Source organism: Lipotes vexillifer, unplaced genomic scaffold (genome assembly GCF_000442215.2).
Source record: "Lipotes vexillifer unplaced genomic scaffold, Lipotes_vexillifer_v1.1 scaffold49, whole genome shotgun sequence".
In the NCBI taxonomy this organism is placed as follows: Eukaryota; Metazoa; Chordata; class Mammalia; order Artiodactyla; family Lipotidae; genus Lipotes; species Lipotes vexillifer.
The window spans coordinates 5,765,639-5,781,702 of record NW_006790551.1 but is presented as its reverse complement, the minus strand read 5'-3'; the positions used below and the strand labels follow the sequence as shown (position 1 = coordinate 5,781,702).

Genomic DNA, 16,064 nt, shown 5'->3' with positions numbered 1-16,064 from the left:
TTTTTTTTTTTTTTTTTTTTTTTTTTTTTTTTTTTTTTTTTTTTTTTTTTTTTGTGGTACACATGCCTCTCACTCTTGTGGCCTCTCCTGTTGCGGAGCACAGGCTCCGGACGTGCAGGCTCAGTGGCCATGGCTCACGGGCCCAGCCGCTCTGCGGCATGTGGGATCTTCCCAGACCGGGGCACGGACCCGTGTCCCCTGCATCGGCAGGCTGACTCTCAACCACTGCGCCACCAGGGAAGCCTGTCTCTAGGTATTTTTTGATTTCCTCTTTGATTTCTTCAGTGATCTCTTGGTTATTTAGTAACGTATTGTTTAACCTCCATGTGTTTGTGTTTTTTACGTTTTTTTTTCCTGTAATTCATTTCTAATCTCATAGCATTGTGGTCAGAAATGATGCTTGATATGATTTCAATTTTCTTAAATTTACTGAGGCTTGATTTGTGACCCAAGATGTGATCTATTCTGGAGAATGTTCCATGTGCACTTGAGAAGAAAGTGTAATCTGCTGTTTTTGGATGGAGTGTCCTATAAATATCAAGTAAATCTATCTGGTCTGTTGTGTCATTTAAATCTTCTGTTTCCTTATTTATTTTCATTTTGGATGATCTGTCCGTTGGTGTAAGTGAGGTGTTAAAGTCCGCCACTATTATTGTGTTACTGTCGATTTCCTCTTTTATTGCTGTTAGCAGTTGCCTTATGTATTGAGGTGCTTCTATGTTGGGTGCGTATATATTTATAATTTTTATATCTTCTTCTTGGATTGAACCCTTGATCATCATGTAGTGTCCTTCCTTGTCTCTTGTAACATTGTTTATTTTAAAGTCTATTTTATCTGATATGAGTATTGCTACTCCAGCTTTCTTTTGATTTCCATTTGCATGGAATATCTTTTTCCATCCCCTCACTTTCAGTCTGTATGTGTCCCTAGGTCTGAAGTGGGTCTCTTGTAGACAGCTATATATGGGTCTTGTTTTTGTATCCATTCAGCAAGCATGTGTCTTTTGGTTGGAACATTTAATCCATTCACGTTTAAGGTAATTATCGATATGTATGTTCCTATGACCATTTTCGTAATTGTTTTGGGTTTGTTTTTGTAGATCCTTTTCTTCTCTTGTGTTTCCCACTTAGAGAAGTTCCTTTAGCATTTGTTGTAGAGCTGGTTTGGTGGTGCTGAATTCTCTTAGCTTTTGCTTGTCTGTAAAGCTTTTGATTTCTCCATCGGATCTGGATGAGATCCTTGCCGGGTAGAGTAATATTGGTTGTAGGTTCTTTCCTTTCATCACTTTAAGTATATCATGCCACTCCCTTCTGGCTTGTAGAGTTTCTGCTGAGAAATCAGCTGTTAACCTTATGGGAGTTCCCTTGTATGTTACTTGTTGTTTTTCCTTTGTTGCTTTCAATAATTTTTCTTTGTCTTTAATTTTTGTCAATTTGATTACTATGTGTCTTAGCATGTTTCTCCTTGGGTTTATCCTGTATGGGACTCCATGCGCTTCCTGGACTTGGGTGGCTGTTTCCTTTCCCATGTTAGGGAAGTTTTCGACTATAATCTCTTCAAATATTTTCTCTGGGCCTTTCTCTCTCTCTTCTTCTTCTGGGACCCCTATAATGTGAATGTTGTTGCATTTAATGTTGTCCCAGAGGTCTCTTAGGCTGTCTTCATTTCTTTTCATTCTTTTTTCTTTATTCTTTTCGGCAGCAGTGAATGCCACCATTCTGTCTTCCAGGTCACTTATCCATTCTTCTGCCTCAGTTATTCTGCTATTGATTCCTTCTAGTGTAGTTTTCATTTCAGTTATTGTATTGTTCGTCTCTGTTTTTTTGTTCTTTAATTCTTCCAGGTCTTTGTTAAACATTTCTTGCATCTTCTCGATCTTTGCCTCCATTCTTTTTCTGAGGTCCTGGATCATCTTCACTATCGTTATTCTGAATTCTTTTTCTGGAAGGTTGCCTATCTCCATTTCATTTAGTTGTTTTTCTGGGGTTTTATCTTGTTCCTTTATCTGGTACATAGTCCTGTGCCTTTTCATCTTGTCTGTCTTTCTGTGAATGTGGTTTTTGTTCCACAGGCTGCAGGATTGTAGTTCTTCTTGCTTCCCGTAATGGATTTTTTATCCATGTATGTTATTGTAATATAATGCATTGGTTATTTGAAAAATGTTGGCGTCTGGAGATTTTTAAATGTTTTCAAATGTTAAACCATTTTAGTATATGAATCACATTCAAATTTGTTAACATTACCATTACTTTTGGGAAGCTCTCAAGCTCATGGTTGTGTGTACACGTTTTTCTAAATCCTAATTTTTAACTGTTACTTGCCTTGAACTGACAAGACTCACTTCAGTCATTTTCAAGAAAATGTCTACCAGGTCACCAAGTCTGAATAACCATAGTTTGTCTGGCAGTTCTTTCAAGTTAAAAGAACCAGGCTTTATAAACCAGATGGCTGTTTTAGCTTACAACTCAAACTGTGGCCCAGATACTTTTCCTTAAGACATCCATCGTGCGTGATGCTTTATTCATAGTTCCTATTTCATCATACAGTCTAGTACGGTGATGTGTACTCAAGGTTGGGGTTTAATAGAATTAATAACTTTTATTGCTTTATTAAGGACATCCTGAAGTGAAACTGCACCCCCCCCCCCCCCCCCCCCCCCCAATAATGCATGAAAGTGAAGGATACAATGGCTACTAGCACAGTTTGGAGGAACTGCCTTGATTTTTGCCAAGGCACCAGCAGTGTCACCCACTGTAAAACTCTCTCAGCTAATATGTGTGCTTCTTCAGCAAATGCAGTGTGAAAACCAACCCTATGAGATACTCTAGTGCTTTGTCATTTCTAGTTTGAAAAACATTATAATACGATGTAAAACAATGTATTACAACGTAATAAAGAATGTTAGCCTTTTGAAGAGTTTATCCGTCTTAGTTTAAAATATTCAGTTCCTTTTTCTTTATACTTAGAATGATTGGTCTCAAAATGATACTACAATGTAACTGGCACCATAAATATTATTTTTTAAATGTTCCATTGCATAAGATACAATAAGGTAAATTATTAACATCTACAAAGTGGAGGGCAATATGGCTTTCATCACAATCTCATTTCTTATTTATCATTTCACTCAGTTTCTTTGGAGTAGATTCCACCCTTCCTTGAGTCAGAAGAGTCTCTGATATGTCAGTTTCATTTTTTTTCAGCACTTTTAAATGTAGACAGTGTGGTTGTAGGTGAGAATGTTAGTCTTCTAATCCCATTTTAAGATAACAATTTAAGACAAAAATTAGGAAAAAGTATACTAAAAGTAAGTTTTCTTTTAGAATGAGATAAAATATTGTTTAAATGAGTCTCAGTTAAAATTAAAATTCGTTTTTATTTGAAAACTTAAGACTATTACACGAAACAAGTTAATAAAAGGTACCTAGTCCTTTTGTGTTTCTGTGTAAGTTGCAAGGAAAACTTTGAGATTCAAAATAAGAATTTATTGAACAGTAATGAGGCTACAGAGATTATAGCAGGAATAACCAGCGGCAGCTAGTAAGAGCACAGTAGTACTGAGAACAAATTGAGTTAATCTCTGGAAATGTACCTCTTCATACCCTCAACCTGTGCTAGAGACGTAGAACACACCAGAATACACAAGCACACATTCCATTAGCTGTCAGAATGACCATGTCATTACACATCACGTAGCTCCTGGAAAATTCCACTGTACACTCAAAAGAGAGTAAGAGTGAAAAAGGCAAATGATGTTTTAGCTTTACTGTGAAAATAATTTTGAACTCAGGAACCCCCTTGAAAGGTTCCCAGGGATCTCATATGGTCCCCTGGCCACATTTAAAGAACTGCTGTTCTAGATGTTTGAATCTACCATTAAGATGTTTTCAAAGTTACCTCTGAAAGTAACCATTATTTTTTTACATTTTTGCATCCTAAAACATGTGTGGTAATTCCATGTCAAGATCCTCCTCATCCAGGCCTTGTTCTGTGTCTTCTCATAAAGTTAAATAACTCTGATATCTTTTGTCATGTCATATTAATTAGGGCAAGGGTCAGAAAGTGGAAGAATGGTGGGCACTTTTATTACATGAAATAAGTTGATTTATTAATTATTTTTAACTAGAGAAGAAATGCATAATCTTGGTTTCAAGACGGGGTTTTGTTGTTATAGAACTGTGTCCCTCAGTACTTGATCCAGTTTATGGCTGGAAGGAATGAAGATTTGGATAAGAATGTCAATCTTTTCTATGGAGGGTCTTGCTGCTCACTTCTTAACTGTAGGGAAACCTGGCGGGACTGTCACAGGGACAAAGGTCTCAGCTTCTTCTCACGTAGCAAGGATAACACTGGACTGTGTGCTTCCATCTTTTCTTCCAGTTGGAACACCACTTACATCTCCAGTCTCCATACCAGTGCTGTCTCAGACATTGAGTTTGATGTGATAATTAGGATTAAATTGCCCATTAAACAAAATGACTTTATAATAATGTGCTATTAAAATTGGGAAGTTGTTAAATTATGAAATACCTTGTACTGTATTTCTTTGATTCTAAGATGCACGTTTTGGCACATTTTAATAACACTGAAATGAGAATGTGTTTTTCAAAGATGCATCAGATTAACTGGTGACATATTTTCCCCACTTTTGTGAAATAGTATCAATTTTTGTTTTAATTTTGAAGTGTTATCTCAAATATATTTCTTTTGACATAATTGCAAATGCCTACATCATGGGGAAGACTACAATATATTTCACTCTTTAATGGTTTCTGTATTTTTCTTTTCAAAGAGAAATAACAGGACCTGGCAATAATTCATTTATATATATTCTTTCTAAAATGTGCACTTCCATATTACGTGCTTCATAGCAGATAGAAAATTAACACTAATTTATGTTCATGTAAACTGCTCAGAAGTTTACTTTAAAAAAAATCTCCTTTGCTTATTTTTTTAAGGCTATAGTAAACAATACAGTTTGGTTTTGTCATATGCTTATGTTTTAAATTTCATATTCATTAATTAATTCTGTTAATAATAGGTTTATTTTAGGACAGTGGAACTTATAGAAGAGTCCATAAAAGGGTCTCGTGGTCTGAGTTTCTACTTCAAAATTAATGGACTTCCCATATTTCTGAAAGGCTCGAATTGGATCCCCCCAGATTCATTCCAGGATCGAGTAACCTCTGCCTTGTAAGTTATCATCTTTTATTTCTTGTTCCTCTTCATATTATCAGTCCCACAGAGCTTAAGAGCTACTCATTTTAACTTATTTTATTTCCAGTGGAAGGAGCCAAGAGGTAATATATAATTCTAGGATGATGGAAATTTTGGAAAGGATTTTAAAATCATTTATTTCATTCTCATGAGCTATAGGTAGTCTTACAGCTAAACTATTTGAGACTGCTGAAATCATCCAACTTTTATAAATTGTTTCTAGAGGAACAAGAAAATGACTAATGTACATTTTGGATAGTTAGCCCCTTTGGGGGAAAAATATGATTAAATTTGGATTTTTTTTTGAAGAATACCTTTTTTTTTTGCACACTTAAAAAAAATGGGAACCCATATTTACCTTTTCATGCTAAGGTATTTGCACATTCTTTAAATTTTACCTTAATAAAGAGAACTAAAGAAATTTAAAAATTCCAAGTGTTTTTCTGAAGCTTTGAGAATAGAACTTAACAAGAAAGTATTTCCTGATTAGGTTTATAAACTACTATCTTTGTAACAGTGAAAATAAGCTTTGTGAAGTGAAAATAAACACATTTAACTTATTTAAATGTACAGACATGCATTGACGTACATTATGTTTAGAATGTAGATGTGGTTGGTAAGTAAACTCTTAATTTTGCCACAAGTTGTAGTAATATGCTTTTACTTCAAAATGTGTATGTTTTGAATTTCATATGACAATGCAGTCATTCTCCAGACACAACACAGATAATTTGATGACTCTTCTTTTCAAATGCTCCTTTCCACTCCTGGCAGGTTGGCAGTGGCTGTACAGCACAGTTGGGTCAATTAGTAAACCTGCCCATAGGTGCCTTTGCTGGGAGCACAGTGCTCTGAGTGTGTGGTCATCCTGTTATTGGCCTTTCTCCTTCCTTTCTGAATGCTGTTCTAGAAATGGAGGGTACGTGCTCTCAAGGTGGCTGCAAATTTCTGTACTTACCTGAGGGTGATGTGAATAGAAATTGGAAACGCAGAAAGGAAGTTTACTAGATAAAGGAGTACTGGACTGGAGGAATTGTAAAAAGGGATGAGAGAGAACTAAATACTAATATTTGATTTTTATCCTATAGTTTGAAATGGTTATATAAAATAAGCACATACTTTCCAAGGTTTACAGTAGTTTTCTACAGGAGTAACTTTAAAACAAAAATTTAGGAGGATTCAAGATGGTGGAGGAGTAGGTAGACGTGGAGTTCGTCTCTCTCCGTGGATGCATCAGGAATACATCTACAGATGCAATAGTTCTCACTGAACACCAGTTGAAAACTAGCAGAAGACCTTGGACACTGAAAAGGACTACAAAGATCCCTGCATAACTGGGTAGGATGGAAAAAAGGAAGGGAGAAGGAGGAGGAGAGGAAGCGGGGTGGGACCTGCACCCCAGGGAGGGGAAGCTGAAGCAGAGGAGAGATTCCCGAATGCGGGGAACCCCCTATCTGACAGGGAACTCGACTGGGACAGAAGGGAAGCATTTGACGCTGTCGGAAGAGATTGAAGCTGCTGATCTGTGGCAGACGGAACAGAGTGAGAACTACACAGACGGTCTGTACCTCGGCCCTATGTGCCCCGCACTGGGATGTGTGTTCACAGGTGTGCAAGGGGGCTGGGAGCTGGTGTGTGGGGATTGGAGAACCGGCCCAGGGCGAGAACTGCTGTTGGTTGTGGGGAGCCGGACTGAGGGGACGGGAGGGAAGAAATCCGCAGCAGGGAATGCCTGTGGAGGGACTGGACAGCCATGGAAGCAGGGCACTACTGCTGAGTCCCACGCAGTGGGAGGAGCCACTATTGTAACCTCTCTCTCCCCACATGTCACCGCCTGCCGACGACAATAAAAGAAGCCTGCTCAGGGCTGGCTCTTGTGTGCTGGCTGCTGAGACATAAAAAAGCCCCCTCAGAGTTGGCCCCCACGTGCTGGCTGCAGGGCAATTAAAAAAATAAACAACCACCCTCTCAGGGCTGGCCCTTATATGCCTTATGCTGGGTGCCAGAAAAACCCCAGCCAGGGCTGGCCCTCACATGCCTTATGCTGGGCCCTGGAAAAGGCCCTCACTAGGGCCATATCTCTTGCACCCATGGCTGCTGGCTCCCCTGTGCATTTGGCGCCGCTGGGGCTTCCGTGATCCAAGCAGTCATACCACCTCTGCACCCGGTCCTCACAGGGCCAGACCCAAGAGCTCCAAGGCAGCCTCAGGACCGGACTCCTGCGGGCGGACCACACGCAGAGGTGGGGATAAAACCAAAGCTGTACCCCAGGGATGGGGTGACTAAGGAAGAGGATGGAAAATCTTTCCATCAGCTATACAAGCTGCAGATTAAATTCCCATGGTCAGCTAGGAAGACCCTGCATTTATGGAACATCTGAGTAGACAATGAGTGTTCCCACAAATGAAAACGGTCCAGCTCTGGCAGCTGTGGACTTTGGGAGCAGCACATGGAGGAACTGGGCCACATCAGAGTCAGAGGGGTCCCCACAGGGCCCACAGCAGGTCCAGAGACCAGCCCAGAGGCAGAGGAGGGGCTCCGGGGGAGGCGGGGGGGGGGACTGTGGCTCACGGCGTGTGCAAGGACCTTCACAGCAGATACCCCAGGGAAACATAATTATTACTATTAATTTTATTATGTTTGATTCATTCTTTTGTTGGTTCTGGCTTTTTTTTTTTCCCTTTGGTTTCTTTTTCTTTCTTTTTGTGTTCTTGTTTTAGTTTTTTTTTTTTTATTTCGTCTTTTGGGATCTCTGTGTTTTATAACATATATATTTTTTAATATTTCTATTTTTACTTTGCTTTTCTGTTCTGTGTTCTTTTCCCTAATTTTTTTCCTCCTCCTTTTCTTCAATTTTTAAAAATATTTCCATTTCTATTTTGCTTTTCTGTTCTGTGTTTTTTCCCCTTTTTATTTTATTATTATTATTTTTAAATCATTTTTATCAGTTTGTTCTATTTCCTTGCTTTATTCTTCAGTGGGCACACTGCTTTGGTTTTGTTTTTAGGTTATGTGTTTCTGTTAGTATTAATCCTAATTGATTTCATTTTTGAGTTCTATTTGTCTGGTTGTTCTCTTGCTTTTTGTTTTATTTGCCTCTGTTTTTGTTTCTTTTATGTGTGTGTGTATTTCCTTGTTTCTGTTTTTGTTTGTTTGGTTTTGTTTTTAACATTTCTCTGGGGTTTTGTTTGTCTTTTTTTTTCTTTAATATATTTTCTACTTTATTATTACTTTTTTAGATTTCTGTTTCTACATTGCTTTTCTGTTGTCTTCTTTCCCCTTTCTCTTTCTCTTCTTTTTCTTTTTTAAAATGTCATTTTTTTCAGTTTGTTTTGTTTCCTTGCTTCATTCTTTGGTTGGCACTCTGCTTTGGTTTTGTTTTTTGGTTTGGGGTTTTTGTCGGCTTTCTTCTTAATTGCTTGATTTTGTTCTTGGGTTCTTTTGTTTGTCTGGTTGCTCTCTTGCTATTTGCTTTACTTGATTCTGTTTTTGTTTCTTTTGTGTGTGAGCGTTTCCTTGTTTCTGTTTCTATTTGTTTGATTTTACTTTTTACCATTTGTCTGGGGTTTTGTTAGACATTTTTTTCTTTTTTTTTAAACCCCTTTATTGCTGGGACAAGTGACTTGCAGGGTGTTGGTCCCTCGACCAGAAGTCGGGCCTGAGGCTCTGGAGTGGGAGCACTGAGTCCAGGATGCTGGACCAGTAGAGAATTCCCAGCCCCAGGGAAGATTAATCTCTGAGAGCTCTCAGGGAGGCCTTTATCTGAATCCAAGACCCGGATTCACTCAACCGCCAGCAGCTTCCAGTGCTGGACATCTCACACCAAGCAACAAACAAGACAGGAACACAAACTCACCCATCAGCACACAGACTACCTAAAGTCATACTAAGCTCACAGACACCCCAAAATATACCACCTGACATGGCCCTGCTCATCAGAGGAAAAAGACTCAGCTCCACCCACCAGAATGCAGGCACCAGTCCTTCCCATCAGGAGGCCTACACAAGACATTGGACCAACCCCACCACTGGGGGCAGAGAACAGAAGCAAGAGGAACTACGACCCTGCAGCCTAGGGAAAGGAGACCTCAAATACTGTAAATTAGACAAAATGAGAAGACAGAGAAGTAGCTTGCAGGCAAAGGAGCAAGATAAAAACCCACAAGACCAAATAAATGAAGAGGAAATAGGCAAACTACCTGAAAAAGAATTCAGAGTAATGATAGTAAAGATGATTCAAAATCTTGGAAATAGACAAAATACAAGAAACATTTAACAAGGACCTAGAAGATCTAAAGAGAAAACAAACAGTAATGAACAACACAAAAACTGAAATTAAAAATACTCTAGAAGGAATCAATAGCAGACTAACTGAGGCAGAAGAACGGATAAGTGAGCTGGAAGATAGAATGGTGGAAATAACTGCCACAGAGCAGAATAAAGAAAAAAGAATGAAAGGAATGGAGGACAGTCTCAGAGACCTCTGGGACAACATTAAACGCACCAACATTCGAATTAAAGGTGTCCCAGAAGAAGAAGAAAAAAAGAAAGGGTCTGAGAAAATATTTGAAGAAATTATAGTTAAAAATTTCCCCAACATGGGAAAGGAAATAGTCAAGTCCAGGAAATGCAGAGTCGCATACAGGATAAACCCAAGGAGAAACACGCTGAGACACATATGAATGAAACTAACAAAAATTAAACACAAAGAAAAAATATTAAAATCAGCAAGGGAAAAGCAACAAATAATATACAAGGGAATCCCCATAAGGTTAACAGCTGATCTTTCAGCAGAAACTCTACAGGCCAGAAGGGAGTGGCAAGATATATTTAAAGTGATGAAAGGGAAAAACCTACAACCAAGATTACTCTACCCAGCAAGGATCTCATTCAGACTTGACAGCGAAATAAAAGGCTTTACAGACAAGCAAAAGTTAAGAGAATTCAGCACCACCAACCAGCTTTACAACAAATGCTAAAGGAACTTCTCTAGGCAGGAAACACAAGAGAAGGAAAAGACCTACGAAAACAAACCCAAAACAATTAAGAAAATGGTAATAGGAATATACATATCAATAATTACCTTAAATGTAAATGGATTAAATGCCCCAAGGAAAAGACACAGACTGGCTGAATGGATACAAAAACAAGATCCGTATATACTAGAGACCCACTTCAGACCTAGGGACACATACAGACTGAAAGTGAGGGGATGGAAAAAGACATTACATGCAAATGGGAATTAAAAGAAAGCTGGAGTAGCAATACTCATATCAGACAAAATAGACTTTAAAATACAGACTATTATAAGAGACAAGGAAGGACACTATATGATCAAGGGATCAATCCAAGAAGAAGATACAGCAAATGTAAATATCTATGCATCCAACATAGGAGCACCTCAATACATAAGGCAAATGCTAACAGCCATAAAAGGGGAAATCAACAACACAGTAATAGTAGGGTGACTTTAACACCCCACTTACACCAATGGACAGATCATCCAAAATGAAAATAAACAAGGAAACACAAGCTTTAAATAACACATTAGACCTGGTGGACTTAATTGCTATTTATAGGACATTCCATCCAAAAACAACAGAATACACTTTCTTCTCAAGAGCACACGGAACATTCTGCAGGATAGATCACATTTTGGGTCACAAATCAAGTCTCAGTAAATTTAAGAAAATTGAAATCACATCAAGCATCTTTTCTGACCACAACATTATGAGACTAGATGTCAATGACAGGAAAAGGGGCTTCCCTGGTGGCGCAGTGTTTGAGAGTCCGCCTGGCGATGCAGGGGACACGGGTTCGTGCCCCGGTCCGGGAAGATCCCACATGCTGCGGAGCGGCTGGGCCCATGAGCCATGGCTGCTAAGCTTGTGCATCCGGAGCCTGTGCTCCGCAGCGGGAGAGGCCACAACGGTGAGAGGCCCACATACCACAAAAAAAAAAAAAAAAAAAAATGACAGGAAAAAAACTATAAAAAATACAAACGCATGGAGGCTAAACAGTACTCTACTAAATAACCAAGAGATCACTAAAGAAATCAAAGATGAAATCAAAATTACCTAGAAACAAATGATAATGAAAACATGATGACCCAAAACCTATGGGATGCAGCAAAAGCAGTTCTAAGAGGGAAGTTTATAGCAATACAATCCTACCTCAAGAAATAAGAAAAATCTCAAATAAACAACCTAACCTTATACCTAAAGCAATTAGAGAAAAACAAAAAACCCCCAAAGTTAGCAGAAAGAAAGATATCATAAAGATCAGATCAGAAATAAAGGAAAAAGAAATGAAGGAAACAATAGCAAAGATCAATAAAACTAAAAGCTGGTTCTTTGAGAAGATAAACAAAATTGATAAACCATTAGCCAGACTCATCAGGAAAAAAAGGGAGAAGGCTCAAATCAGCAGAGTTAGAAATGAAAAAAGAGAAGTAACAACTGACACTGCCGAAATACAAACTGTCATAAAAGACTACTACAACCAACTCTATGCCAATAAAATGGACAACCTGGATTAAATGGACAAATTCTTAGAAAAGGACAACCTTCCAAGACTGAAACAGGAAGAAATAGAAAACATGAACAGACCAATCACAAGTAATGAAATTGAAACTGTGATTAACAGTATTCCAACAAACAAAAGCCCAAGGCTAGATGGTTTCACAGGCAAAGTCTGTCAAACATTTAGAGAAGAGCTAACACCTATCCTCAAACTCTTCCAAAATATAGCAAAGGGAGGAACACTCCCAAACTCATTCTATGAGGCCAACATCACCCTGATACCAAAACCAGACAAAGATGTCGCAAGGAAAGAAAACTACAGGCCAATATCACTGATGAAACAGATGCAAAAATCCTCAACAAAATACTAGCAAACAGAATCCAACAACACATTAAAAGGATGATACACCGTGATCAAGTGGGGTTTATCCCAGGAATGCAAGGATTCTTCAGCATATGCAAATCAGCCAATGTGATACACCATATTAACAAACTGAAGGATTAAAAACCATATGATCATCTCAATAGATGCAGAAAATAACATTCCATTGTACATATGTGCCACATCTTCTTTATCCATTCATCTGTTGATGGGCATTTAGGTTGCTTCCATGTCCTGGCAATTGTAAATAGTGCTGCAATGAACATTGTGGTACATGTATCTTTTTGAATTATGGTTTTCTCAGGATATATGCCCAGTAGTGGGATTGCTGGGTCATATGGTAGTTCTATTCAGTGCAATCCCTATCAAATTACCAATGGTATTTTTCACAGAACTAGGACAAAAAATTTTACAATTTGTATGGAAACGCAAAAGACCCCAAATAGCCAAAGCAATCTTGAGAAAGAGAAAAGGAGCTGGAGGAATCAGGCTCCCTGACTTCAGACTATACTACAAAGCTACAGTAATCAAGGCAGTATGGTGCTGGCACAAAAACAGAAATATAGATCAATGGAACAGGATAGAAAGACCAGAGATAAACCCACGCACATATGGTCACTTTATCTTTGACAAAGGAGCCAAGAATTTACAATGGAGAAAAGACAGTCTCTTCAGTAAGTGGTGCTGGGAAAACTGGACATGTAAAAAATGAAATTAGAACACTTCCTAACACCATACACAAAAATAAACTCAAAATGGATTAAAGGCCTAAACATAAGGCCGGACACTGTAAAACTCTTAGAGGAAAACATAGGCAGAGCACTCTATGACATAAATCACAGCAAGATCCTTGTTGACCCACCTCCTAGAGAAATGGAAATAAAAACAAAAATAAACAAATGGGACCTAATGAAACTTCAAAGCTTTTGCACAACAAAGGAAACCATAAACAATACGAAAAGACAACCCTCAGAATGGGAGAAAATATTTGCAGATGAAGCAACTGACAAGGATTAATCTCCAAAATTTACAAGCAGCTCATGCAGCTCAATATCAAAAAAAAAACCAACCCAATCCAAAAATGGGAAGAAGACCTAAATAGACATTTCTTCAAAGAAGACATACAGATTGCCAAGAAACACATGGAAGGATGCTCCACATCACTGATCATTAGAAAAATGCAAATCAAAACTACAATGAGGTATCACCTCACACCAGTCAGAATGGCCATCATCAAAAAATCTAGAAACAATAAATGCTGGAGAGGGTGTGGAGAAAAGGGAACCCTCTTGCACTGTTGGTGGGAATGTAAATTGTTACAGCCACTATGGGAAACAGTATGGAGGTTCCTTAAAAAACTACAAATAGAACTACCATATGACCCAGCAATCCCACTGCTGAGCACATACCCTGAGAAAATGATAATTCAAAAAGAGTCATGTACCACAATATTCATTGCAGCTCTGTTTACAATAGCCAGGACATGGAAGCAACCTAAGTGTCCATCAACAGATGAATGGATAAAGAAGATGTGGCACATATATACAATGGAATATTACTCAGCCATAAAAAGAACGAAATTGCGTTATTTGTAGTGAGGTGGATGGACCTAGAGTCTGTCATACAGAGTGAAGTAATTCAGAAAGAGAAAAACATACTGTATGCTAATGCACATATATGGAATCTAACGAAATGGTACTGATGAACCTAGTGGCAGGGCAGGAATAAAGACGCAGACATAGAGAACTGACTTGAGGACACAGCGGGTGAAGGGGAAGCTGGGACGAAGTGGGAGAGTAGCATTGACATATATACACAACCAAATGTAAAATAGCTAGTGGGAAGCAACTGCATAGCACCGGGAAATCAGCTCAATGCTTTGTGATGACCTAGAGGGGTGGCATAGGGAGGATGGGAGGGAGGCTCAAGAGGGAGGAGGTATGGGGGTATATGTATACTTATAGCTGATTCACTTTGCTGTACAACAGAAACTAACACAACATTGTGAAGCAATTATATTCCAATAAAGATATTAAAAAATATATATAGAAAAAACAAAAAGAAAACAAACAAAAATTTAGTTTTAAAAATAGTGTAATAGCATGACTGAAATTTGGAAGGCAGAGAAAAGATTTCACCCGTAATTTTTCTGTAGGTTTGTTTATTTAATGTGGTTACAGTTAATGTGTATATAATTTTGTTTCACTTAGCGTTGTATCCAAACCATCATAATTTAAAAATGTGTCCTTCTAACAGCTATTTGAAATGTGTTTATCAACCACAATGTGTTTTCTTTATCCTTTTTTTTTTTTAATGTCCCCAAGGTTTCAAATTAGCATTTGTTTTTACTACTTCTTCTGTAGATTACGGCTCCTTTTGCAGTCTGTTGTGGATGCTAACATGAATGCTCTCCGGGTTTGGGGAGGAGGAATTTATGAGCAGGATGAATTCTATGAACTCTGTGATGAACTAGGAATAATGGTGAGTAATTGACAGCTCATTATTTTCTTTGTTGATTTGTTACTGTATCCTCAGTTTGACCTCCAGTGTTCTGAGTGGGTGATATTGCCTATTCCTTTGTGTTTTTTTTTTTCGTTGAAGTGTAGTTGATTTACAATGTTATGCTAGTTTCAGGTGTACAGTGAAGTTATTCAGTTATACATATATATGCATATTCTTTTCCTTTATGGTTTATTACAGGATATTGAATATAGTTCTCTGTGCTATGCAGTAGGACCTTGTTGTTTATCTATTTTATATATAGTAGTTTGTATCTGCTAATCCCAAACTCCTAATTTATCCTTCCCCAGCTCCTTCCCCTTTGATAATCATGCAAGTTTGTTTTCTATGTCTGTGTTTCTGTCTCATAAATAAATTCATTTGTGTCAGATTTTAGATTCCACGTATAAGTGATATCATAGCCCATTCCTTCTTTACTCAGAGCCAGGAATGATGTTCCACTTTTCTGCAAAGGAATAAATGGCATCTCGCAAACCCTGAGCCATAGTTGATAGTGAATATCATAATTATTTTAAATGATAGACATTCTGCATGTTGGTTATATCTAATCATATATCTATATTTTCTTTGTAATTATCTTTGTGATAGGAGGGTAAGCATAAAAAAGAAAATAAAATATTAAAAAGTTTTAACTTTAAGGAGATCTAACAAGACCTAGAGAGAAGAAAAATGATAAAATTTAAAAGCTGTGCTGAATATTGTCATTAATTACTCTGAACATAGTTTGCATTGGTGAGGGTTAAGCAAAGGAAATATAGTTCTAGTATTAGTTCTAGTATTAGTATTAGTATTAGTTCTAGTATTAGTTCTAGTATTACAGTTCTAAAATATAAAGCACTTCATAGCAGAGTAGTAATTTTAATAATATTGACAATGCTGATGGTCATGATGATGTGACAATATTCTGTAATATTCCAGGCGTTGTTCTCAGTGCTCTGCAGCTATTATTTTATTTTAGCTTCATGCCCACTCTATGAGGTAGTTACTGTTGTTCTCTATCCCCATTTTACAGGTAGGGAAACTGACCCGTGGAGAAGTTAACTAGCCCAAACTCACACAGTGGGTATATGGTGGAACTGAAGTTCTGAGTCAGGCCAACAGATTTAGGCTCTGTGCTCTAAATTACTGCATCATAATGGCCTCCCTAGCAATGCACTTAAGTGGTTTCATTTCTAAACTGTCCATGTAGTAATCCTTTTGGCCATGAAGTTAATTCCTGTATAAACAAAATATGTTTCTTAACAGTCTGGGCCATCACTCAGTACCAAATTCCTGGTGAAAATCAGAGTGAATCAGGAGTGAGGAGGGGTTGGGAGAAGGCTTCTTATTGAATTTCATATTCCCCTCAGCACAAGCACTGTTTCATTATTTGAATTCCCCTTTCTTCTTTTTCTTTTCTGCCTACCTAACATTTTCTCTTCTC

The 16,064-nt window shown here is 38.0% G+C and overlaps 1 protein-coding gene across 1 annotated transcript in view; it reads left to right on the top strand.

Moving 5' to 3' along the window:
- The window catches only part of MANBA (mannosidase beta), a 133,063-nt gene that overhangs the window by 55,643 nt on the left and 61,356 nt on the right, over window positions 1-16,064 (top strand). The window contains exons 8-9 of the mRNA XM_007463815.1: window positions 5,043-5,194; window positions 14,485-14,602. Coding sequence (XP_007463877.1) covers window positions 5,043-5,194; window positions 14,485-14,602 — 270 coding nt within the window. The remainder of the gene's footprint in view (window positions 1-5,042; window positions 5,195-14,484; window positions 14,603-16,064) is intronic.